Here is a 27,168-nt window from a genome sequence, read left to right as displayed (position 1 = left end):
CAGTTGATCAAGATAGTGAAATGCCGAAAGCTGCAGTATCTGGGACATATAATGCGCAACACAGATAGATACAACCTACTCCAAAAAATACTCTAGGGGAAAATCAACAGCAAAAGAGGTCCTGGAAGAAGAAGAATATCTTGGCTTGACAATCTTAGAGGCTGGTGCAATATGTCATCAGTTGAACTGTTCCGCGCTGCCACAAACAAGACTAAAATAGCCATCATGATCGCCAACATCCGAAACGCATAGGCACCGAAAGAAGAAGAAGATACTTCCGCTAGATAGTACCACAAATATAAATATTATTGAATGTATTTGTTTGATCCGACATTTCGTAACTATTACAAATGATCAAGGAAATACGCGATGCATAAAAGATACTACTATAATTATCGAGAATTATTATGCTCAGGGCTTGTCACTCATGTCGCACATCATATAATGAATCCGAGTATAAATGTTGAGACATTTTTTCAAGTACAATTGTTTACAGTATATACGTTGTTTTCATGATTACAATGATCCTAAAAGGGGAGCAAAATATCGGCACTAATAATATAAGTGATCCTACTACTCCATGCTTTGATAGAAAATAGTTTAAACTATAGGTAACAGACTCCGCAAAATGCTGAAACCTAAGCCAGTACTCAAAAACGGAGGCCCGTCGGCAACCGGTGGTAGCTGTACTACGGAGATCTCCAGGGCTATTATTTTCATACTTCACTCCCCTCCATCCCCGCCCAAAGGAGTGCTATGAGCGTCTTACACAACAATTTTTTTTTTTTTAGATAGTAAGTCATATGTGTATCAATTTTGGTTGGCAGCTATGCCCAAACGTACATGCATAATCTAGCTGCTGCAGAATCCTGGAGCTGACGTTGCCATGGTTACAGTCGTCTGTTTCTTTATCCAATTCCTAGAGCAGGGGTAGTGTGATTCCAATATCTCCATAGGGCCTTAAAACATGTTTACGGGCCCGAAGGGTTTACGAGTTTTGTCCTTTGAGTCAAGGGGCTTAAAATGAGCTGTACGACAAATTCGATTTCGCCTATATTAGCCTATTATTTTAATATTTTTAGATCTCCTCCCGTCGCGCACCCTCGAATTGTTTTGAAAATAAAATACAGCCCATGTTACTCATTGGCAATGTAGCTTTCTATAGGGGAAGTAATTTTTAAAATCGGTTCAGTAGTTTTTGAGTCTATCCGTTAGAAAGAAGTATACAAATGTTTCTTCTTTATAATATTAGTATAGAAGTATAGATTACATCCCTACATATACGCTTGCCGTCAGGAAGGGCATCCGACCGTAAAACAGGGTCAAATCCACATTGCGACACAGTTCGCACCCTCAACCCTACAGGTGTAGGTAAAGCAATAGAAGAAGATACTCATTTTAAAAATTCACTCGCTTTTTTCTTCTTTTCATCCCCTAAAGTGGATTTTCCAAAAAGAGTGTGTTCATTTTTAAAGGAGATCCCAAGTACCAATTTTAAAGTCTGTAACATCTTCATTTTTTTTAGATATATGTATCCTCATATAAATCATTCAAGTCCTTCCTCACTTCATTTCACCCCCTCCCACTTAAGCGGATTTTCTGAAAACGAATATTTGTATTCTTTTATTTTTAAAAGGGGATTCCAAATATCAATTTTCATGTCTGTAACATGTTACGTTTTTGTGATTTATTTTAGATAATTTTGCTGCTGTAGAATCCTGGAGCTGACGTTGCCATGGTTACGTCAGTTCATTACTTTATCCGATTCCTAGAGCAGGTAAATTGAAATAATAAATATGGTAGTTCAACCTATTCAATACAAGTAAATAAAAGATGTAGAGATTATATTCTTATTTAATTAAAACTGGAAATGGTACCGGTTTCGACCCCAGTCTGGGGCATCATCAGCTGATTATAACTCGAAAAACAATTCATAAGTAAGAAAGAAGTTAACGGTCAAGTCCACACAATATCAGTTGAAGAGGCGATATAAAAATGACGGGGGTAGGCACTGTAAAATTCAGACGAAGTGGAATGTAAGTAATTAAAAGAAGTAATGCGTAATCTTCCAAGCATCAGTAGTGTGTGTGTGTGTGACTGGGAAGTCGGGCCATATGAGCATTGGCTATAAAACTACAGCTACACTGAACTATTAAACCTTTAAAAAAATAGGCTATTTTACTAATTTATGATATGCAACACAGTAAACTACATCATACTGTACTATACTAGAGAAATAAAGAATAAAAATAACAATAACGAAAAATACAAATTACTGAAAAAATGCAAAAGATCTTTTTTTTCTTTTTTTTGCTATTTGTTTTACGTTGCACCGACAGAGATATGTCTTATAGCGATGATGGGATAGGAAAGACCTAGGAAGTGCAAGGAAGCAGCCGTGGCCTTACTTAAGGTACAGCCCCGGCATTTGCCTGGTGTAAAAATGGGAAACCACGGAAAACCATCTTCAGGGCTGCCGACAGTGGGGCAATAACCCACTATCTCCCGATAACTGGATACTGGCCGAACTTAAGAGACTGCAGCTATCGAGCTCGGTGCAAAAGATCTTGAACCGTACCAAATACCATACATACCGAGCAAGGTAGCTCAACCATGTGATCAATGTACACAATACAGTTGGCAACTAGGTTTCGAGATTACACTCAACCGATCTAAATCAATATGAATGGCAGCTTGGAATTGGCTGGATGTCTGTGTTTCTATGCACAACCACCAGATAGAGCCAAAAGCAGCCAAAACGTCAATTTAGAAGGTATAATATTCAGGGTATAAGTATTAAGTTTGCAATTTCTTTTTAACTGGTTATTACCCCACATCCATTGTTTTCCTGCATGTATTAAGAGTTTTTTCACAATCCTACCTAACACAATGAATCGAGGTTCCATTGCCGTTGTTATGGTTGTTTCATAGAGCACAGGATAGCTTAGCCTGGAAAGTTGTATCAAATTGGTCAATAAACTGATGACTAGTTAAATAATAATTAGAGAATGTGGATGGTTATAGTGCAGAGATCAAGAGATATAATATACTCGTATAAAATTTAACAACATGAAATATCATTTTAAAGATATCACAATTTGAATTGTTAATTTCCGAATCTAGGTTTGATCTTCATCCAATAAAACTTAACAAATACTATCCAAATAATACGTTTTATGAAATTCTCGTAAGAGAAGAAATTTCAATTCAATAGGAATATCTGTAACAGATAATAAAAATCAGGCCTACACTAATTCACACAAAGTAAGTTTTCTTTATCTTTTGAAAATTTACATCAACAAAACCATCCCCATTTATTCCGCTTTTGTATGTCACAAGTAGGTATAATGCTTTTAAACAAACATAATATGTTATTATTAATTATTACATTAATTTGCAATGTAAGAAATGGCATTTGAATTACCTGCCAAAAATGATTGTGCAGGTTTTTTTAAATACCGTTTTTGTTCCAGTCTTAACGGAGTGCCATTCAGGGTTAACGATGAGAATTTATGAGAACAGAATGTCCGTACATTCTCCCTTTTTATTTTGGGGAGGGGCTATGTTTTATGGTTTTTAGTGAAGTATGATGACTTTTGCCTAAAGAGGCCTAACATCTAGGAGGCTGTCTATGAGAGTGAAGGGGATGTAACTGTCAGAAACTGCCAGGAATCTCATGCTATGATGTTCTACATTGTAATGATGCTGTACGAAGAATAGTATGTTATAGAGTTGTGGTGATGGTGGTTTTAAGAGGAAGCACAACAGGGAGGCCATCCTCACCATAGCATTTGAAAGGCAGCTAGGCGTTGTTCATTCTAGGTCTGCACAGACGTGGATATGACAGAAGCATGCATAGAGAGAACTGAGTGGCAAGTAGGCACCAGTTTAAAGTAGGTCTCCCACAAGTGAGGAAGGAAACTATAGATATATTGCCAAATGTCGATGTAATGTTTGTCCCTGTACCGTATGTTATCTGGGAGGATAGCAGTCCTTCATTAATAAGATCATAACCTCACATTATTTGCACATACATGTAAATGTACTTGTCACTGAACAACAGAAAGTATACAGCTATTTAATTATTTTCTAAATAACTATTCAATAGTGTGTATATTGACATAAAAGATGAAAGTGTCACAGGATCGATTTTCTGGAGATGTTCTTGACATTTCACATTTACATAATACAAACTAATATCGTATTTAGAAATGCTTGAAAAACCTTTGGAATGAGTTACCGTCACCGAACTTGCACCCAATACAGGCTTCACTCAACAGATCTCAGGGGTCGATACATGTTATAGATGGAGAATTATCACTGGCTAGCGCCTTATATTTGATGTTACAGTCACCGTCCGAAACGGGAAGTGAGTGCCTTGAAAAATGCAGGAATAAAGCACTGTTATACTTTCATCTCTTGATTTTTAAGTAAATATACACTCTATTAGATAGGTATTTAGAAAAAATCAAGAAGCCTTAATACCTGCTGTAGTTTAGTGAACAGGGTAGCCTTTACACCTAAAAGTGGGGTACTTGTATAGGCTCTCAAAAAGTTTTAAAAATTATAACGCATAACCTTCATTCAATATTTCAATGGTTCCTTTTCAAAAGTTGTATATCAACATGAGTAAGCCAAAAAATATTAGCAGACCAATGCGTACCAAAAATGTAGGACCTGAAAGTTCATTAACTGATTTTCGCTGGTGGTCTTAAACTTTTTTTTTTAGCTATTGCAATCTGGCTGTCTCAAATGACAATGAAGACGTTCACTATTAACAAGCACTGCATATAAAAGTTTCCATTCTAAACTTTATCAAAAAACAATCAATGTCTATCAAAACAGAGCACAAGAGCACATACCAGTATTTATGAACTACAAAATATACTGAATGTGATTATATAGAAAAATAATTTCACACCACGAATGTTTTGGACAAGCCCTGCTTCCTATCTACCACATTCCAATATAGAATTTAAGATTTGCTGCAGATTTCTTGAATTCTACGATATCTGTTTCATATTCATAGCTGACTGCCATACTGAAGTTGGGCTGGAATGCCCATTCCACTATAACTGAAATCTACCCTCCAGAGTTCCAGCATAAACTCATGCAAACACAACATGTTTTTTATTAAGAGTGCCGGATTCCCAGTACTGAAGTTCAATTCACTGCCATATGTAGTCGTGGCTCCAATCAGGCAGAAATTCAGTTCATGAAACTGCATGCCCCAAAAGAAAGCCTATTCCAGAATGTCAGTATGACACAGCCTGGAAATGATTCAAACCCTCAAACTTTGTTATTTAATGCAATAACTCACCAGTGAGAACTATTTCCACAAGGGTTTCATCAACAATCTCAGCAGCAGAATTGATCAACTGTAAAACGTTGGTAGAGTTGTAATCATGTCGAAAGAGCAGCAAGCGTTCATTGAGATATGTAAGGCCATGATCGGGACACTATAAATAAACAATTATGCAGAAAAATTCAGAGATTTATTTTGTTATGGAGAACATATTATCTATCAATAATTATAAGTAGCAAATAATTTACTTATTGTATAAATCATACAAGATTTTCCGATTTATATTACTGTATTAATATCCAACTGTTGAAAGCCGATATGAAAGACTTATGAACAGTACGTACAAATAAAAGAGGAAATTTTTAAAAGCTGAAGAACAACATGATCAACCACAAAGAATAATCACAAAAATTTTAAAATTATATTTTGCATGGTGTCAGAGAAAAGCAAATGTTTACATACCAACACTTCTAGGAACAATAGGAGTAGTGAGCAAGACAATTAATAAAATTAATATAGGTAGCCCCCACGAAAGGGAAAATACCAAAAACTATAATAATAATAATAATAATAATAATAATAATAATAATAATAATAATAATGTTATAGGCTTTACATCCCACTAACTCGTTGACGCTTTTGGGGGATGCCGAGGTGCCAGAAGTTAGTCCTGCAGGAGCTTTTTTACATGCCAATAAATCTACCAACATGAGGCTGACGTATTTGAGCACCTTCAAATACTACTGGACTGAGCCAGGATCAAACTTGCTGAGTTGAGGTCAGACGGCCAGTGCCTCAACCATATGAGCCACTCAGCCCGGCTAAAAACTATCAAAAACATGTTAAAATGACTGGAGTCATTAACAAAACATGACAGGAGCAAACTGCGCTGAACAATTTTCTTTAAATTAGGCACAGTCAATCACAAATTAAGGGCTAATCTAACAACATCTCAAAAACAAAAAATTGGGGGAAAGCATAAACAGTGCAGTGACTAAATGCAGAGCTCAAGCCTCTCAAAGTTTCGCGGGAACCAACTACATGTGAGTGCAAGCACGACACTGTCACGTTACGCTACAAAACAGAGCTGCGTTGTGTCATGCGGACAGCCTGTCTCGTCGCTTCTAAAACTAACAACAAATACCGCGAGCACTCACACAAATTTTTCACTTTTGGAACTTCCGAGCGCAACTGATACGGATGGGGACATTTTTATGAATATATAGAAACAAAAATCATATTTTTATGCTGAATGGTTCGCATTTTATAGCTTATTGAAAAAAATAGCCGTAATCAATTTCCACAATTATGCACAGGTTATAGTTGCCTAGAAATTCGTACCTGACAGGCTCAAATATAGTTCTATTTTCCTTTCGTTTAAAGAAAGTTATAACAGAAAACATGTTCTAATATCTCAACGACATTTTTCTAAAGCTGATGATTAGCAACAACTTTAAATCTATCTTTATTTTTTGAGACCATTTTGGATCATTTTAATCAACCCTTTGGTTTGTTGATTTCTAGGTAGGAACTGTCCGAGCCTTGCGGTCTTCCCAGTACTTCTTCATACATGTTGATATTCTTGCCCTTTCTTGGGTACAAAACATTCTAGTTGGGATTTTTATTGATACAAATTCTTCCAATTCGTCTTACAATCTTTTGTATTTTCTTTTTCTTTTTTCAAGCTGCTTTACGTTGCTCCGACACAGACAGCTCTTATGGTGACGATGGGATAGGAAAGGGTTAGGAGAGGGAAAGAAGTGGTTGTGGCCTTAATTAAGGAACAGTCCCAGTATTTGTCATGTGTGAAAACCGGAAACCAGGAAAAACCATAGAGGGAATCTTTATAAGTTATCATAACAGTCAAAGCAAATTTAATCAGTCCTAGGCATGTTATCACGTGGTTTGGTGGTTCCTCGTGTTCCGTCAGTCTCATCCTGAGAACCTGAACTTAATTGTATATTGATACATGAAGACATAAAGGCATTTTTATTATATAAAAAAAAATAATCTTACTTGACAGATGTAGGCATTTAACACAAGTAAATGTCAGGAAAATTTCTGTTATACTCCATAACACCCATAAATAAGGTAAGATTTCCCACAAAAATAGTTTGTTACTTTTGTCCTTTTGTTTATGCATATTATGGTGCATATTTTGCACACTTTTTGTGCATATTTCACTATTTGATTGTGGACAGAAATAGAGGGTCTACTCATGATTTATACTCAAAATTATCCCAATTCTTTGAAGAAGAAAAAAAACATGCATGTTTCACCTGCACTTGAACTCCTTACAATAACTTGCATGGACAATTCAACCGTGCAGTGTGGAATTTAATCATAAAACCATGACCCATTCCTAAAGCAAGTTAATCTGCTTCTGGAATGTCACTATCCACAAAGATATGGTCAATATTATGAACATACTAATACTTGTGTTTTGATCAAATGTACCCCCAGACTACTGTATTATTCTATGGTTTACAGTAGATCTATTTTTTTAAACAGAATAAAATCAGTTCCATTTTAAAAGTATATGCAGATAACGTAGGATGTAATGTTTTTTATTGGACTGAAAATATAAAATTTACCTTCCTGCTGATGAAATCAGCAGCCAGATCTTTGAGAGTCTTCAGCCCAAGAGAACTTGGCGTGGCAGTGACAATATCACGAATCAAACCAAATTGAAATAAAAATGTTATTTCAGGACCCTCCATTGTTATCTGTTTCTTTGCATCTGCAAAACAAAAATATTCATTAACACAACAAATTAAGAGCAAATAAACATATCTTAATCTACACGAATTATTGCACAATATAATTTACAAGCAGAAGATGGATAAGAAGAAAAACAAGATGTTGGTAAATTGTTGCTAGAATTAGGTATGATTCAGTTTTTCAATGAGTAATGTAGTTTCTCCCACGAGGCAGTGGAAGCCTATTAGAAAGGATCATACAATAATATTGAACTGAGAATTGTATTTATAATACTGGCCTATATAACAGGATTATTTAGCTAAGATGTTCACCTCAACTCTCAAATCATTTAAGACATCAACATTCTGTTTTCTCTTTCAGCAATGTTACCAAGAGGCTTTATTTTTTTTCAACACTGTTTGTTCAGGGCGTCGACCCACGTGGATCTTTTGCCCCTACCGGCAACATATTGCATGGACCTGTGTGTAATTGGAATGGTGGTAGTGTGGAATGTTGTGTGTGAGGAAAGGAAGATTAAGGACGTCACAAACACCCAGTCCCCAGGCCACGGATATTACAGTAATCATTACAATAAAAAACCGACCCGGTCGGGAATCGAACCCGGGGCCGCCAGGTGACAGGCGGACGCGTTGCCCCCTACACCGCAGGGCCAGACCACCAAGAGGCTAATGATCATACTTGCAGTACATTTCCAGAATGTAAATATCTGCTGTGGTATACATTTTTTAAATGGAACCACTTGCTTTCTACACGTATCCTTAAACTTACAGACATTACAAATTTGATGCCGATTATTATTTTGAAAATTGGACAAGTATTTCTCAAGAAAATGGAATGTGTTCAAATGTACCATAGGGTTCCCTGCTTGACTGAATCACAAACCAACAGCCAAAAAAGACATAATGAATCCTGAGCTGTTAACGTACACATTTCCTTCACTTTCTTCTGACAGCTAGGTATTCGCTCTACTGAAGCCATAAATATGCTCTGATAAATTATATGATTTATCTTTAATACAATAATATTGTCTTTAGTATTGTTGTAGGTAACAAGTAAAAGAAAATCAGATATGCGACAGGTTTCCTATCCGACTTCCCTTGGTCAAATCTTTTTCTTTTCCGATCTCAATGGTACAATGGATTCTGGTTAATTCGACATTGGATAATTTGAATAAAAGTTAATTCCCCTTGAAATTAATATTCTAATAAACAAAAAAAAAAAAACATTTGATTCAAATTTTTGAAGCTTAAATTTGGATAATTCGAAGTCAGGATTTTATCGCAGGTGTATTTTGTAACGGTTCCACGAATTGAAACCTTCAAATAATGCCCAAGGATTCTCTATTTTTATTGTAGCTTCCTAGTTATGGACAGGTAGTCACTATTGTTAACAGACTTAACATTTATCTCTGCAAATGTCTATGAGTGTAGGATCAGCATGGCCTTGACCATCGCTTGTCTACAGGCATTTGCACTTGGCCACCGGAAACCATCCCCTTCCCCCATCCCGAAGTCGTCAACCTAGGAATGTGGACCTTTCATCTCTCAGTGTGTTCAAAATGTCAAAGTGTGGTGCATACAGTAGTTTAACACTTGCAAAATAAGTTGAAATGCTAAAAGAAGTGGAAAGAGGAGTAAAGAAGACTGAAATTGCCAAACAGTAAGAAATCTTGCCTAACACGTTGTCAGCATATGTAAAAGATAAAGACAAAATCATTGAAAGCTGAGTTTTACAAAACGGAGGAAAGAGGAAACAAATGAGAAGTGGTGAATTTCCCAATATTGACAAGTATGTTTTAAAGTGGTTCAAACAGTCCCATGATCATAACATTTCATTAAGAGGCCCATTAGTGCACGCTAAGGCCAAAGAAATTGCCAAAAATCTAGGCATTAACATTAAAGCAAGCTTAGGTTGGTTTACCGGGTTTAAAGAAAGAAATGGCACTTGTTTTAAGAATGTGTATGGTGAAAGTGCTTCAGCTAATGAAGAAATGGCAAAGGAGTGGTTAAATGGACTATCTGAACTCATCACAGATTATGAACAGAAAGACATCTTCAACGTAGATGAAACAGGTTCCTTAAGTGCATGCCAGATAATACCAAAGGGGGAAAATGCAGTGGTAAGAAAAATGACAAGGAAAGAGTAACTGTTCTAGCTGGGGAAAATATGGATGGCTCTGAAAAGTTACTGTTGCTGAAGCTAGGGAAATCAGCAAAAACAAGATATTTTAAAGCTGTTAAAAGTCTTCCAGTACAGTACAAGGCTAATAAAAAAAGCCTGGATGAGTAGTGAACATTTTGAAAATTGGCTTGTAGCGCTAGACAAAAAAAATGTATGAAGCTAACGAGAAAATTCTGCTCTTTATTGATAACTGTACCACTCATAACAAAACTCAAGTCAACTACTTTCCTCCCAATATGACGTCAGTTGTGCAGCCAATGGATCACGTAGCAATCCACAATTAAAACATTTTTATCGACGACAGGTGATTTAACTCCTGGACTATGAAACAAAGCAAACTAAAACTGATCTGTCAGATGCTACCCAAATGTTAAGTAAAGCTTGGAAGCATATTGTGGAGAAAACAATTGCAAAATGTTTCCATAAAGCAGGTTTCAAAGATAAAGAAACCAATGCAGAGATTGTTCCAAATGAAATGCATGCGGAACATGAGTGATGGAAAGAAGTAGTGACTGATGTCAGTTATGATGTGTATTTAGCTGTTGATACTGAAGTTGCAGTATGTGGAGATTTGACAGAAGACAAGATTAGGCAAAAAGTGCTACAAAATTCCAATATATCCTATGATGAAGAGGAAAGCAACCATGACGTCATACGAAGGTGGTTTGAAAAAGTCCGAGAGATGGCACCACCGGTTCATATCGCGGTAATGTTTAGTTAGTAGCGTCCCTTGAATGAATGCACACCAAGTTTCAGCCCTATTGGTCTATTTCTTTGTGTTTGGCATTCGTGTGAATCAAGGAAGTAGAGTTATTTTCAAGAAATGGACGCAAAAGAATTTCGTGTGTGATTAAACATTACTTTATAAAAGGCAAAACGCCTCAGGAGACTAAAGAGAAGCTTGATAAACATTATGGTGACTCTGCACCTTCGATTAGAACAGTTTATAAGTGGTTTCAAAATTTTCGGACTGGCCATATGGGCACAAGTGACGCTGAACATTCTGGACGGCCTGTGGAGGTTATGAATCCAGAAATCATTGATCACATCCACGATATGGTGATGGATGACAGAAGAGTTAAGGTACGTGAGATTGCTAGTGCTGTGGGCATCTCAACTGAACGGGTACATAATATTTTGCATAAACATTTGGACATGATAAAGCTATCCGCAAGATAGGTGCCGCGATTGCTCACGCTTGACAAAAAACGGAATTGTGTGAAGTGTTGCAAGGATGGTTTGCAGCTGTTCCAGAAGAATCCGGAGAACTTTAAGCGACGTTTTGTCACTGTGGATGAAACATGGATACATTGCTATACTCCTGAGACCAAGGGTTACCAAGGGGAAATCTGCACCAAAAAAGGCGAAAGGTTATGGAAACTGTTTTTTTAGATTCGCAAGGGATAATCCTCATCGAGTATCCGGAAAAGGGTAAAACTATTACAGGTGCATATTATTCATCGTTACTGGACCATTTGAAAACCGAGCTGCAAGAAAAACGCCCACGATTGGCCCACAAGAAAGTCCTTTTCCATCACGACAACGCACTAGCACACACCTCAGCAGTTGTGGTCGCAAAATTAATGGAAATAGGATTCCAACTTGTTTCAACCCCCCCCTATTCTCCAGACCTGGCTCCCTTGGACTACTACTTGTTCCCCAATTTGAAGAAATGGCTGGCGGGACAAAGATTTTATTCAAACGAGGAGGTGATTGCAAACACTAATGGATATTTTGCAGACTTGGACAAATCCTATTATTCGGAAGGGATCAACAAACTAGAACATCATTGGACGAAGTGTATAAGCCTAAAAAGAGACTATGTCGAAAAATAAAAAAGGTTTACCCCAAACACATAAGTAGTTTTTATTTTTGCACGGACTTTCCAAACGCCCCTCGTAGAAAAGCCTGTCCCGACCACATCTGAAGCTTTCAAAATGGTAGAAGGTTTAGGAATTGTTGAAGCTTAGTCAAATAGTTATGATGACAACTTTCAAGCTTTAAATGAAATTGAAGATTTTGTCTATCATGTAAAACTAAACAAACTGTATAAAGAAGAATCACCTTTTTAAGTAAGCAATGGAATGAGTGTATTGTTGCATGTGCTAAATTGTTTGTAAATACTGCAAATGCTGTTGTTTTACTGATGTTTATACAGTATATCTTCATGTGAAAACTTTCATCTACAGTACAGGACAACATGGCAGCTATTTAAAGTACAGTAGAATGCATAATAATGTAATAATTACTCATTAAAATGAATTTATTTTATGTATTTATACAGCACCGTGCTATATAAAAATAGTCATTCTTGGTTAATTCGAATTTTGGATAATTCAAATTGTTTCTGATTCCCCTTGTAGCTCGAATTAAAAAGAGTCCACTGTATTACGTTTGCGGGGCCTAGGGTGTCCTTTATTTCCATGCCCTTCGTTACCCTTCTTTTTCTTTCATTCATTCTTCCCTGCTGATTAGTGTTAAAAGGGGGGTGACTACCAAAGAAGAAAAGCCTTCACGACTGATGAGGCTAGAGAGTCATAAATAATGTGAAGTCGAATCAGCCATTTCTGGCAGTAGCCAGGCAGTCTGTTTCTGAGTTTGGTACCATTGTTTGGATTGCAGAAGCAATGGACATGGTACAATCTTGCATCATGAAAGCTAATAATAACTTGCTTGGTCTTATATTTTTATTTTTCATTTTGTACTCATGTAGGCCCCTGCTTAGTCAGAAAAACACACTACGAAGATACATCTCACTTCATACCTGATCCTGTAGAGTAATGGCACAAGAGTTGGACAAACTCCTGCTATGATGTATGGAGCAGAATGCTGGACCACCACACAGGTGTACGAACAACTGCACGTAAATGAAATGCTTATATGGGCAGGAGGCGTCAAGAGGAGGGCAGGAGAACTCAAGATCTGCATTAATACACAAGAGGCTCCTTTAAAGTCATCTCGATTACAGAGAAATTAGGAGTGTAATGCAAGATCCACCAAGTCTCTGCAGCACAAAGAGACCAAACACCAAAAAGAGAAAGAGAAAGGAAGAAGATGACTCGCTTAGATAGGCCCCTTGTCACTCTGCGAGTGCAGATAAGTTGAGTTGCTTAGAATACCCTTTAACAGAATCACTGAACCACAGGCACCCTGATCCCTGCATACGTATTAATTAGGGGACACTGTTTCCAGGATAATAAATATCAATTCAGGGTCATTTCTAAGAGTACAATAGCACCTACAGTGGACATGGCTTCCATACAAGGGAGACAATCCAATGTGCGAGAACACTCCGCAATTCCCACTCCGTAAAGGCATGGTACAGAAATGTGAAGCACTAGAGGTGAATGACGAGTGATGAGCCTCTGTCTTGCGTTTGATAGGCAGATATGCAGGGTCATACCTCCCAGAGCTAGACATTTTGGTGAAATGTGACACGATGTGATCTGCAATGACTGAAGGGATTGCAACTATATCTCCATTAATGGAGATTCTGGGGACTGAGGAAGTGTTCCGGATTTCGATAATACGGTGGAGTTTTGTCCACACTTGTGATGACGAGTATGTCTCTTACATGGAACCGCAGAGCCGCTTGAATGCAATACGGTTAGCCGTTGTAGGACTCCGACGATAATGCTTAAAAGCCCATTGGCGATCACGTATCACTGCTCAATTTTGTTATAACACCATGGGACCTATTTCCAGCAAGGGATACCGGACGAGGAAGGTAGTTTCCTCCGCAGCAGCCAGAATGCCAGTTGTAACTGAAGAAACGGGGTCGTCAATAGATCCCAGCATCTCATCAGCCATCACTGCACGTTTGGAAAACTCTGGTCAATTTGCCCGTCAAAGTAACCAGCGCTTCAGTACCTCCAGCTGTCTTTGATTCAAGAGAGCTAGAAATATCGGGAAAGGGTCACTATCACAGAAGTCATCGTGTACTTGACACTATTAATGGTTATGAATTTCATGTTTTTGGTCCGTATTGAACTGAGAATAATATATAAGTAATAATAATAACAACGTAAACGTTTCCACCTTTTCAATACTAAAATATATTCACAAAATTATAAATTACAGGGTACTAGTTTCGACCCATCTAGGGGTCATCATCAGCCGTATTGGAGCAAAGATCACTTTTGGCGAAATCCTAAGAAAATGTTATTTTAAAGAATAACAAGTGAAATGAGATATTATGGTAATAGTTAATAATACAAGGAATATACATATTAAGAGGTTTTTAACAAAGAATAAAGTATAAATGGGGTGTTGTAAAAATTATAATCATGGAAATCAGTAAGTTCTTGTGTTGAAATGACATATATAAAATTATATATGGCTTAGGAAGAGGGCTTAAGGTGGGGCTGAAGGGTGCGGGAGAAAGTGTAATTGTCTTGGAAAAGTACCTTTGATTAAATTTAGGATTGAGTTTAGAAACAATAATGCAGCCAACCTAAACTCAATCCTAAATTTAATCAAAGGTACTTTTCCAAGACAATTACACTTTCTCCCGCACCCTTCAGCCCCCCCCCCCCCCCCCCCCCCCCTTAAGCACTCTTCCTAAGCCATATATAATTTTATATATGTCATTTCAACACAAGAACTTACTGATTTCCATGATTATAATTTTTACAACACCCCATTTATACTTTATTCTTTGTTAAAAACCTCTTAATATGTATATTCCTTGTATTATTAACTATTACCATAATATCTCATTTCACCTGTTATTCTTTAAAATAACATTTTCTTAGGATTTCGCCAAAAGTGATCTTTGCTCCAATACGGCTGATGATGACCCCTAGATGGGTCGAAACTAGTACCCTGTAATTTATAATTTTGTGAATATATTTTAGTATTGAAAAGGTGGAAACGTTTACGTTGTTATTATTATTACTTATATATTACTTGACACTATAACAGGACACTAGCGCAAGGTTGCACAAGGTGACATACAGGTGGGAGTACGTGCTGTGGGTGCTAATGAAGTTAGTAGGTTCCCCTGTGTTGAGCACACAAAGATCGAACTGGTTGATCAATCTATCAATAAGCCACCATCTAGCGCAGTACGATGGAGAACCCCAGAGGGTGTTACGGGCATTCGTGTCTCCCAGCAAGAGGAAAGGAGGAGGTATCCAATCAAATCTTGGAGTTCATGCACTTGAAGATCATAATTTGGTGGAAAGTACATTATGCACACCATTGGCATTACAGGCAACAGAGCGCGAACTGCAACTGTGTCAAGCTGAGTTGGTAGCAGCACATCTTCACTGAAGATGTTGGAACGGACTAGGGTACAAACATCCCCAGTCGCCGCGCCACCAACAGCTATTCTGTCCTTCTTCTCGATGTAAACTATCACATTCCCGAACATGTTAGACTTCAGTAGCAGTCTAGACTGCTCAGCTGTCGATGTCTTGATCGGTACGGATCCATCACGTAGCTTTCGCATCTTGTCAACTTCACCTCCAACAATTCCTTCGACTGCATTACCAATCAAGAAAGGACTCCCGTATAAGAAACTCTTTCCATTGACCCTGAAGGCAACCAGGAATTTGGGAAGACATTTGTCACTTTCATAGTCAATAGATACTGAAGTATACCTCCTACGCTTCTTTGATTTGTTTGACACTGTTTTGAGGGTGCCAACCTTAGTAGAGAAAGAAAGACAGGGTTCAGTTGGTCCCATGAGTAGGTAGGGAAATACGTAGTCAACCTTCGGCAGAGCCCTGCATAATATTTACAATTGTTATCTTTATTATCCACTCAATTCAATACATAAAATGTTTGTCTCTAAAGGGACATTACAATACAAACGTTAACTGGGACATAATTCACTCGCTGTATCGAGCATCTTCAGCCATCTTTTACATGATTTTCTCAAGGTTGAGTCATTTAAACCTTATATATAATAATTTTGTTCATTGAAAATGTTTTACATAATTTTTTTTTGTCACTGCTTAAAAAGTAAACAAGTAAAATTGACAATTAAATTGTATCATTAATGGACTAGACGTTAATTACATAATATTGATGTCCAAGTCATATTAAATATGCCAATTAAATTGAAAGATTTGGCTAATTCTCATTTGTTTCTTGATTTTTCAAATACTGTTAGTGTATTTATTGGAGTTTCAAATGAAATTAGTGAAAGTTAAAGGATTAAACTTGCAGTATCTTTTCTGTTGTGTTTTTGTTAATTGAGAACTACATCATTATTAAGGGATGGATCATTGTAGGTTTATACTCTGTTGTGTGCATCAATCTTCAACTGATTTAAGGACTATATTCACTGGTTAGTTTGTTGTTAAGCATAGTCTAAAGAGACACCAATAATTGTTACATAGATGTGATGTGTTGTACACTGCAACGTTATGAAAGATTGTGTCCCTTTGTTTCACACTTTTTTGTTTAGTTGTGCTTGATGCAGTAGCCTTAAGATTCTAAAGTGGCTGAAGATGCTCACAAAATGAGCGAAACGTGTACCATGTTTTAATAATTTAGCAATAAAATAAAGATGCAATCCTAATTTTGTAAGCTAGTTGAGTATGGAATAGGTGAAATAGTAAATTTATTGTTTTTACTTTCATTTGATCTTACATACAGGTTTTAAAATGAGAATAGTCACTTACTTTGTAAGAATGTATTGGGTATGGCAGTCTATGAGCATACAAATGAATATTCCATACTTCTCTGATTTCTCTAAGAAAAAACAATGACAACATTTCATCCACTATTGTATACATACTGGGAGTAAAATATTTAGGAAATATTTCATTCATTAGATTGAAAATGTCACGAAATGCTGCAAATTTATCTTCTACTGTAGTTGTTTCCGGAATATTTTGCATTACTTCTACCCCACAACGAACTGTTATTTGTACACGTTTGTATTCTCTTCTCTAGCACCTGTTCTGATAAATATTCATACACCAAGCTGTTCCTTTCCTTAGGCTATATGCTGTATATCAAGCTTGCAAATAAACGGACACCGACACGCCCCAGGTATCTAAATTATTTATGCAGGCACCTAACATTCCAATGACATGGGTGCCAAAATGTTGTTGTTGGTTTTTTTTTTTTTTTTTTTTTTTTTTTTTTTTTTTTTTTTTTTTTTTTTTTTCCGGCATTATTTTTGAAGTGACATAATATCCTAGTCCTGGTAGATGAATACCGTATATTGCCTTATGAAGTTGGCAACACGGGACTGGCGGTGAATTATTGCGTCATGTAATGGTTTAGAGTTTTTGTTATAATGGAAGCCTTTTCTCTTCAGTTGCGGGTTAGTTCGTTTATAACTGAAGAACCTCACAGTTATAAATTAAAATATAATGGTATTTGGTGGCAAAATTGGCACTTTTGCCATAAAAGATGCTGATTCAAACTGACTGTTCACATGTCTCTATATCTTATCTACACGAGTCATGTAAGCTTGTTTGTTGCATCAGATACATTAGTAAATTTGTTTCTTTCATGAGTAGTGCAGTTCTCAGTTGCCTCTCATTTGTGACTAGTGAGTGCAGTTTCAATAAATTACATATTTTAGGTAAAATAGAGTTTGCTTTAGTAACCAGTGCTATGACAACTCAAGCATAGTATCCTCCTTTGGGAGAAGATTGCCGACATAACGGAAAGTACCCGCAGTAATTTACCAAGTGTAAATGTGCCATTGTCCGAGTCCCAGCGTCCTGGTGTTAGTGTTTCCAATAAGCCGAGTAGACAAACTGTGGGCTCAAAGCGTGGAGCATTGCCCACCTATGAATTAAGACATCAGACCATCGCTGCACGCCTGCCTTTGTTACGCAAGACTGTCCACAGTAAACCAAATTGGGTGATACTGAACATGAGTCTGGCATTTTCCTTGTTTATGCTCATGAAAGATTATATTAATAGTGTTCAGTGGCCATGAGAGAGTCAGTTTTCTGGACTGCTCAGGAAAGTAGGCATTTCACAGAATGAGAAACATAACAACCAAACAGAAGGCATAAATTTCATATACTTAAAACTCAGCAATAATTTGTTAGCAGGTACCGGCAACTCCAAACTTATATATACAACCAGTAAAGCAGGCAGGCCTAACAAACAGTTACAGAAATTTTAGTCTTAGACAGGTGCTAGAGACTTGATACGAGAAGTTTCACTGCTAAGTATTCAATTTATTTTCCACCTAGTCGATACAATGATTGCTTAAGGCAATTTTTAATGGTCAAAAGTGGTACATGTTTCGTATATTATCAACATCTTCAGCCACATAACACTGTTTAGATGAAAAATATATAAAATTGACAAAGTAAGAGCATTACTTTGTCAATTTTATATATTTTTCATCTGAACAGTGTTATGTGGCTGAAGATGTTGATAATATACGAAACATGTACCACTTTTGACCATTAAAAATTGCCTTAAGCAATCATTGTATCGACTAGGTGGAAAATAAATTAAATACTTAATTGTGAATCTATTGAAGTGCGATACGGACCATGAAGCTGATTTTATGTAAGTTTCACTGCGTTGAAAAAAAAAGTTTTTAACCTGATGGTAGCACAGTTCTTTTTCGCTCTGTATGCCAAAAAATTCCTAATACTGTATATGCAACCCTGGATCAAAGCTTGGTCTGGGTCTGGAAGAAAAATGTAAATTAGAGACTATAAAGCAGCATGACAGTAGTAATAAGCATGAGTCTTGTCTCAAAGCAAGGAAGGCCAACAGCACCTGCTACAGCTCTGTTACTTAAAGCTATGCATCAGGGTTACCCACAATTATTAAACAAATAACGGTTTCACTTTACATAGCAAATTTCATAGCTTACCATACCAAGCCACTGCAAGACTTTTGTGATCAAAATGACCTGCTCAGGAAAGTAGGCATTCCACAGAATGAGAAATATATAACAACCGAACAAAAAGCATAAATTTCATATACTTAAAACTCTGCAAGAATTTGTTACCTGTATTTTAAAATCTCCACTTATACAGTATTAGAAGATGGTTCAACTGACTACTCTAATGAATCTGGCACTATTGTTTATATTTGATATTGAAAGAACAATGCAGTCTGTGAATCTCTTCTTTGCTTACAACCTCTTGTTGGTGAAACAGTGTTGGACAGATATCACGCTGCTATTATGAACATTTTCAAAAATAATTCTCTGCAACTGAAAAAGAAAGGTTGGCTTATTGCTAGTTGCTTTACGTCGCACCGACACACATAGGTCTTATGGCGATGATGGGACAAGGAAGGGCTAGGAGTGGGAAGGAAGCGGCCATGGCCTTAATTAAGGTACAGCCCCAGCATTTGCCTGGTGTGAAAATGGGAAACCACGGAAAACCATTTTCAAGGCTGCTGACAGTGGGGTTCGATCCTACTATCTCTCGAATACTGGATACTGGCCGCACTTAAGCGACTGCAGCTATCGAGCTCGGTGGTTAGCTTATTGGATTAGGAACTGATGGGGATGCAAATATAATGAAAAATCTCCGACACAATAGCCCCAAAAGGCCATGGCCTACCAAGCAACCACTGCTCAGCCCAGGCCTGCAAATTATGAGGTGACATGTGATTGGTGCAACAAATCCTCTCGGCCATTATTCTTGGATTTCTAGACTGGGAACACTATCTCACTGTCCAATAGCTCCCCAGTTGTAATAATGTAAGCTGAGTGGACCTCAAATCAGTCCTCAGATAACAGTAAAAACAAAAATCCCTGACCTGGATAGGAGCAGAATCCAGTGCCTCCAGGTAAGAGGCAGGCACGCTACCCCTACACCGCGGAGCTAGTTGGGGTTGCAAGTACACTTTGGAGAAAACGTGGACTCTGGGAGAAAGGGTGCTGCAGTTAATCCACACTCACTGTGTTGCTCACAGGCTTTGACAAGCAGTTTTAGATGCTTGTTCCAACAAGCCACATATCAGGGAATGCTAGAAAACTGTAAATTTTGCCAACAATTGCCAAAATGACCGCAAACATTTTCAGCAGCTGTTGCTGATCTGGAAATGAAACTGCTTAAACTGGAAGATTTACATTCAGTAAAGTGGGTTGTCAGTAAAAGGACTGTAGAAACTTTATTGATTAGTTGGTCTGCTGTAATTATACACCTTGAGAATACGTCAAATTCAAACACAGCAGATGGACAGCAAGTTATGAAATTTCTGCATTTCTTACTTGATTCTTTGAACATTTTCAAGCCGCTCTCAGAAGTCTAGGTACAATCCTAGGTCAGGGGCCCAAGGCAGTAGAGATGGAGGCTTGGAACAGGTTGATGTCTCCTTATTACTTGAGTAGAGTGCCAATATGGTGTTGTTAGGTAGTACCAACTGCTAAAGGAAATGTGTGTTGTGGGAGGGGGCTGACACCTATTGGTTTGCTCACCTCCTGGTTGTGACAAACACATTGGTCTAACATGTCAGAGGTGTTTACCAGAAAGCCTCTCAAAGGAAGTTCCATCTTGTGTCAGCCATTGGTCTACATTGTCAGCGCCCGCAACGCATTTGAGGTTAGAACTATTTTGTTAGGAGCCATTAGCGAGGCGAAGTTGGCTATTATGTCTAACTGCATTGGATTATGTTCCTAATTAGGTTCTTAAAAGGGCAAGTGCTTACAGGGTGCAAGTGACACGACACTTTAAGACTTTTTTTTTTTTTACATTTGTTTTACATCGTACCAACACAGACAGTTCTTATGGCGACAATGGGATAGGAAACGGCTGGGAGTGGGAAGGCAGTGGCTGTGGCCTTAATTAAAACTACAGCCCCAGCATTTGCCTGGTTTGAAAATGGGAATCCACGGAATGCCATCTTCGGGGGCTGGCAAAAGTGGGGTTCTAACCCACTATCTTCCAAATGCAAGCTCACAACTCCGCAACCCTATCGCACAGCCAACTCGCTCAGTTTTTAAGTGTATCTCATTCAAATAAATCTCCACAGACATCAGGCACAAAAAAAAAAAAGGAATGCCTATTGTGATTTCATACCTATGCATATCAGTGCTTTATGTAGCCTAAACAGTAATATGAATGATTCTTTTTTCTTTTCATCAGGCCAAAGAACAGCGGCAAGGTAATGCTGGACGATTTTGACAAACATGTTATTCAAGTTACGATTGAAGAATTCCACACTGTGAAGAAAGTCATCCCCACCATTGGCAAAATCATCCCTAATTTATAAGGGAAGATAAGCTAGAAATGGTGACCAACTTTTATCTTCATAATGTTTTGAAAGAAATGGGCTTTGTGTGGAAGAGAGTTCAGAATACTATTATTATTATTGTGGTGACACTACTGACTGGCATGCAAAGTATCTCGTTAAAATACAGCACTTCAGGGAAGAGGGCAAAGAAATATTATTCTTGGATGAGTCACGGAATGAAATTAGCTCACCAGACAAAAAATTAGTCACCCCTGGAGAAATCACTACAAGCATCATTTAATACCGTGTAACTCCGCCTTCGGACTTGATAACCACCTGGATTTGGTTAGGAAGTGTGTCCACGAGGTTGTGCAGGTATGAAACATCCAGGTTAAGCCACTCACTGAGGATTTCAACGTGCAATTCCACCAAATTGCGGGGATGTTGATGTCGGCGTTCACCCGCTGTTCCAACATTGCCCACAGATTTTCAATGGGGTTCAAGTCAGGTGATACTGCAGGCTGATCAAGATGTAATAGGGTGAAGGAGTGTTCATAAAACGAGTCAAATATGCGTCCAGCCTGATGAATTTTGCTGTTGTCATCTTGAAAAATTGGAGTATCAATAGCATATTCATCACGCAGATGTTGACTGAAAGGCAACACCTGATCATCCAGAATGTTTAAATAAACATGCTGGTTCATGTTAGTGGTCACCTCAGTGAGCGGGCCCAATCCATGATATGCACTTGACAATGGGCGATTTCCGACAAAAGAGTAGTGTTACAAAAATGTTGCAAAGTTTGGGCTGGGAAGAATTGGGAGAAAGAAGACGAGCTGCTCAACTAAGTGGTATGTTCCGAGCTGTCAGCGGAGAGATGGCGTGGAATGACATTAGTAGACGAATAAGTTTGAGTGGCCTCTTTAAAAGTAGGTTGATGATGATGCTGATGATGATGATGATGATGCTCGCTGTTTCAAGGGGCCTAACATCTAGGTCATCGGCCCCTGATGGTACGAAATGAAATGACAAATTAAAAGTTTTATAATAACGATAATGCTATTTGCTTTACATACCACTAACTACTTTTACGGTTTTCGGAGACGCTGAGGTGCCGGAATTTTGTCCCACAGGAGTTCTTTTACGTGCCAGTAAATCTACCGACACGAGGCTGAAGTATTTGAACACCTTCAAATACCACCGGACTGAGCCAGGATCGAACCTGCCACGTTGGGGTCAGAAGGCCAGCGCCTCAACCATCTGAGCCACTCAGCCCGGCTTAAAAGTTTTATATCATCCACTGACCAAAATAAAAAATGGCATGAAGAATAAATGGATGGATATGAATTTAAAACAATCAGTGGAGCCTACCCAAAAACTATCATAAAAATAGTACTACTGACCAAGAGACCACTTCTAAAGCACAATCCTGAATCGAGAATGCTTGTTGTCTAAAGGGGTCCACAACACATAAAGGTACTTATCGCTAGTAAAGGAGAACGATGGTATTTGTCTTGTTGGGGTACTGATCAAAAGTAGCGTAGACTCACGTGTTCCACACATGATGGTACTACTCACAAGTATTGGACGTCATACAGGTAACGCAGACCTATTGTGTTTCTCACATAATGGCGCCACACATAGGCAACGCAAACAGATGGTGTTCCTCACCTAGGTGTACTAATCACGGGCGCCGGTATTCCCGTGGTGTTCCTCACATAACGGGTACTAAGCACAGGCAACGCAGATCCACGCTGCCGCTCATATAGTGGTACTAATCACAGGCAATGCCCAGGCCCATGGTGTTGCTCACAAGGGTACGACTCAAGGGTACTGGAAACCCACAGTGACCCCACTCTCTGCTGCTACTAATCACCAACATATTTCGTACCTAATATAGTGGTAATACTCGCAAGTACAGGCAATCCATGGTGTTCCTCGCGTGATGGTACTAATCAAAAGTAGTTTCGTGGTTCTAATACAATCATCCCTTGGTCGCCCCTTTTAGTCGCCTCTCACGACAGGCAGGGGATACTGTGGGTGTATCCTTCCTCTGCATCCCCCACCCACAAGGGGTAGACAGAGAAAAAGAAATAAGAAGGGATCCGTCACTTCGAAAAATGAAGTAACAGACGAAGAAAGGCAAGGGCCACGAAGGGCGTGAAAATGAAAGACTCCCTAGGCCTCGAATGCTCTAATACCGTCGGGGTCGGAAAACAAAAAAGAGTTGACCAAGGGAGGTCGGACAGGATAGATGAAAGTGAGAAGCCTGGCACAAGTAAGTGGAAGCAATGCCAGATCTCAGCTAAGGGCCCCGTGGTCGCCAACCCACGCTCCCAAGTTGAGAGCTCCTCGGGCCCCTTTTAGTCGCCTCCTACGATAGGCAGGGGATACCGTGGGTGTATTCTTCATCTGCGTTCCCCACCCACAGGAAGTATTTTAAAAGTAGGAAAGATCACATTAAGAAGATAAAGTTGGAATTCAAGAGGACAAACTGGGGCAAATATTCATTTATAGGAAAGGGAGTTAAGGATTGGAATAACTTACCAATACTGCAATGTATTCAAAACGTCGGCAAACTGTACGTGATGTGTGTACAACACGATTCAACCCGGAAATTAAATTAAATAATACCAACGGAGATGTTCAATAAATTTCCAATTTCTTTGAAATCCTTCTAGAAAAGGCTAGGAAAACGAACAGATAGGGAATCTGCCACCTGGGCGACTGCCCTAAATGCAGATCAGTATTGACTGATCGATTGATTGATGTGCATCATTGGGATACAGGCAAGAACATGATTCATCAGACCACATTACATTCCGCCAGTCAGCTACTGTCCACGTTCGATGATTTCTAGCCCATCGGAGACGCGTAGCTTTATGTGGCTATGTGAGCAATGGCCTCTTGCGAGGTGACCGATACAAAATGTTCATTGCATGCAGTTCTCATCACTATGTTCTCTCGCTAAGAGGTTGGGCTGGACCTTCATTCACTGACTGCAGCAATTCCTGTCGAGTTTGGAGCTGATTTTGATTCACAAGCTGCAAAACGCGTCTCCTGTCCCTCTCAGTCAGGATCATTTTCCGACTACAATTCTGATGTGTTTTATGGCCACGGGTGGTACACCACTGCTTGTAGACAAGCACCGTATGGCCATGGGCATGACCAAACATGTTTGCCCCTTTTTGCCACTCTGTCACATCCTTACATCTACCCATGTTGACGTACACTGTCCGCTTGAAACATCAATGTCTCATGGATCGCTACTACCTTATGCTCATGTAGAGGCAGTGCGTATGTGGTTGAGCACGGGACTCATTTGCTGCGCCACCTGTACAGGCGTGCACACTAGGGTAACTAATTATTTGTCCGGTGAGCTTACCTTAACTGTAGGAAAATGCTGACAAAGAGACTATGATGTTATAGGAGTGACTGCTCGAGGAAGTGCATCCAAAATATTTATTGCCGGTGCTGTTGGTTCTTGCAGAGAGTTTATTTGTTATTCCCAACTAATGTTTCAAGCTGGTACAACACAATGACTCTCATGGTCAAAGATACGAGGTAAAATTTTGAGAGGCGGTTCAGCTCAAAAGGGAAACTTTATTTGCCTCCAACATCAGTAATCACAATGGACAATGCTCCCTATCACTGTAAGCAAACGAGAAAGACTCAAGCATGTCCTACATGACACGGTTAACTGGCTACAATGACAAGATCTAGAGTGCAATATTAGCATGAGGAAAGGTGTTCTCAATGACCTAGTATCTGCGAACAAACCATCCGAAAAACCTTCAAGATAGATATATTGGCTTCTGAAAAAGGACACACCATTATTTGTTATTCATCTACCCCCATACAACTGTGCCCTCAAGTCCATAGAACTGGCATGGTCGAAAATGAAAAGGATTTTAAGAGCACAGAATGGGACAAGTGACGTTCCCTTGCAATTTTTACAGGAAAAGACTGTCAACAAGTTCTCTGAGGTTCCCGTTTCTGACTGGGAAAGTTATTGCAGGCGCATAGCGAATTTGGAGCAACAATATTGGCGAAAAGATGGCATCATAGGAATAACAGTTGATAATCCGATTGTCAACTTGAATGATGACCCCGAATCTGATGAAGATACTGTACAGATTCAGATGAATTGAAATCAGATGCCAGTAAATGAAGATCCAGTACATAAGGTACTCATTTTTATTATTATTATAATGCTATTATGTGTCCACACACAAACAGCTAGATTAATACTATTTGCTTCCTGGTTAATAACAATAATTTGCCTTCCTTAGTTTTACACTGATTTCTATTATGAAGTCTCTGAAGTGAGTTGTTTGCTCAACAGTTGACAGCATTGCCGGCGCATGCATCAGCTTCATCTCCTCACCCTGTACCACCTCAGCTTCAGAGCTCTTAACATCATGTGCACATTTTAAAATCTACCCACTGAAGCATGGACAAAAAATAATTTAATGACCCAACAGAACGCACTTAAGACTGGTTAATCCACAAATCATGCCGGCCTGGCTTTAAGCAGTAATCATGTAAGTATGAAATGTGGGGTTGTCGGGTTTTTTTTTTTTTTTTTTTTTTTTTTCCTTTTTCTGGTGGGCCTCTAAATATTGTGCTTATTTGGAAGGCTGCTATATATAGGCTATATATAAGCTATATATACAGTAACGTGAACCACAACTGATCCCATCTTTCATCATTCAACAGAGTAACAATACAAGGAACTGCTAAAAATTATTATTACAATCCCTCTCTCCCTTGTTCAGCTTCAAAATTATCAAAATATTGCTGTATTCAAGACCTAGTACTGAACAAACTGCATTATTCTATGGTACTCTACTTAACCTATCTAACTAATGTATAATAAACACACCACAAAACACACAAAGGTTCTAGTGCATGACACATACTATGAAAATAAAACTAACAACACTATGACATACATTTCTGATTTCTCTACTATAACATCAAATTACAACAACAAAGCACATTCCACGATAGTCTACAAGTTAACACAGGGTGACTGCTTTAGCTAAGTGCTGACTTCTACAAACAATGCATGCACTTTCAAAGAAAACTCAGCTGTATTCACCTTTACGAGGGAGAGAGGCGGCATGATTACGAAGCTGTTCCGAAGTTCTTTAGAATCTGTTTTTACACTGTATCTACATTTTTGAAACGAGTGGGAATTTTAAAGCGCAGGTGGCACCACATCCAATATTCCCTCTTCAGACGTGTCAAAAGCAGCTGTCAGCTGTATAAATAAAATTCGCGAAGCAAAAACATATTATACAAACAAGTACAACAGAAAAAAATAACTATATATGCAATATCTCTCTTAAGAAATAGAACACCTGTTTGCGTTTTAGCACAGCATAAATCGGAACGGAAAAAAGTAATAAAGTAGGTACTATAAACTACCGTTAACCCACCTGCCAATTACAATAACAGCATCGTCTTAAGCAAATCTATGCCATTTAGTAAGCTCTACACAACAAAACTTACATTTATATACTATCTAACACCTATTCTCTTTAAGAAGAAATTACGATATCAAAATATTCACGTGAAATCATAAACTAGAACAACAAACAACCTGTCCAGTCCCGACATTTGCGGGTCAACTGTGGGAACTGTACCATACACCGCCAACGTACGAAATTTACATTCCTCAATACTAATACCAGTAATCGTGCTATTGATCAAATTATACACTGTAACTCTCAAAAATATTTCAAAATTGCACGTATAACTTTCTTGAAACAATGAACTGAACCTATTATCAATAACCTGTTAATAAAAATGCATCCCTCTCCCTGGGTAAA

At 38.4% G+C, this 27,168-nt stretch overlaps 1 protein-coding gene across 1 annotated transcript in view; it reads right to left on the bottom strand.

Moving 5' to 3' along the window:
• Nucleotides 1-26,965, bottom strand: part of PKD (serine/threonine-protein kinase D3) — a 310,331-nt gene extending 283,366 nt beyond the window's left edge. The window contains exons 1-3 of the mRNA XM_067138812.2: nucleotides 26,776-26,965; nucleotides 7,900-8,045; nucleotides 5,321-5,459 (exon numbers count right to left, since the gene is read on the bottom strand). Of these exons, the coding sequence (XP_066994913.1) occupies nucleotides 5,321-5,459; nucleotides 7,900-8,025 (265 nt within the window). The 5' untranslated portion in view covers nucleotides 8,026-8,045; nucleotides 26,776-26,965. The remainder of the gene's footprint in view (nucleotides 1-5,320; nucleotides 5,460-7,899; nucleotides 8,046-26,775) is intronic.
• Nucleotides 26,966-27,168: the final 203 nt, after the last annotated feature.

This window comes from Anabrus simplex, chromosome 1 (genome assembly GCF_040414725.1).
Source record: "Anabrus simplex isolate iqAnaSimp1 chromosome 1, ASM4041472v1, whole genome shotgun sequence".
In the NCBI taxonomy this organism is placed as follows: Eukaryota; Metazoa; Arthropoda; class Insecta; order Orthoptera; family Tettigoniidae; genus Anabrus; species Anabrus simplex.
The sequence above is the reverse complement of the archived record's forward strand: the minus strand, read 5'-3'. Positions and strand labels throughout refer to the sequence as shown.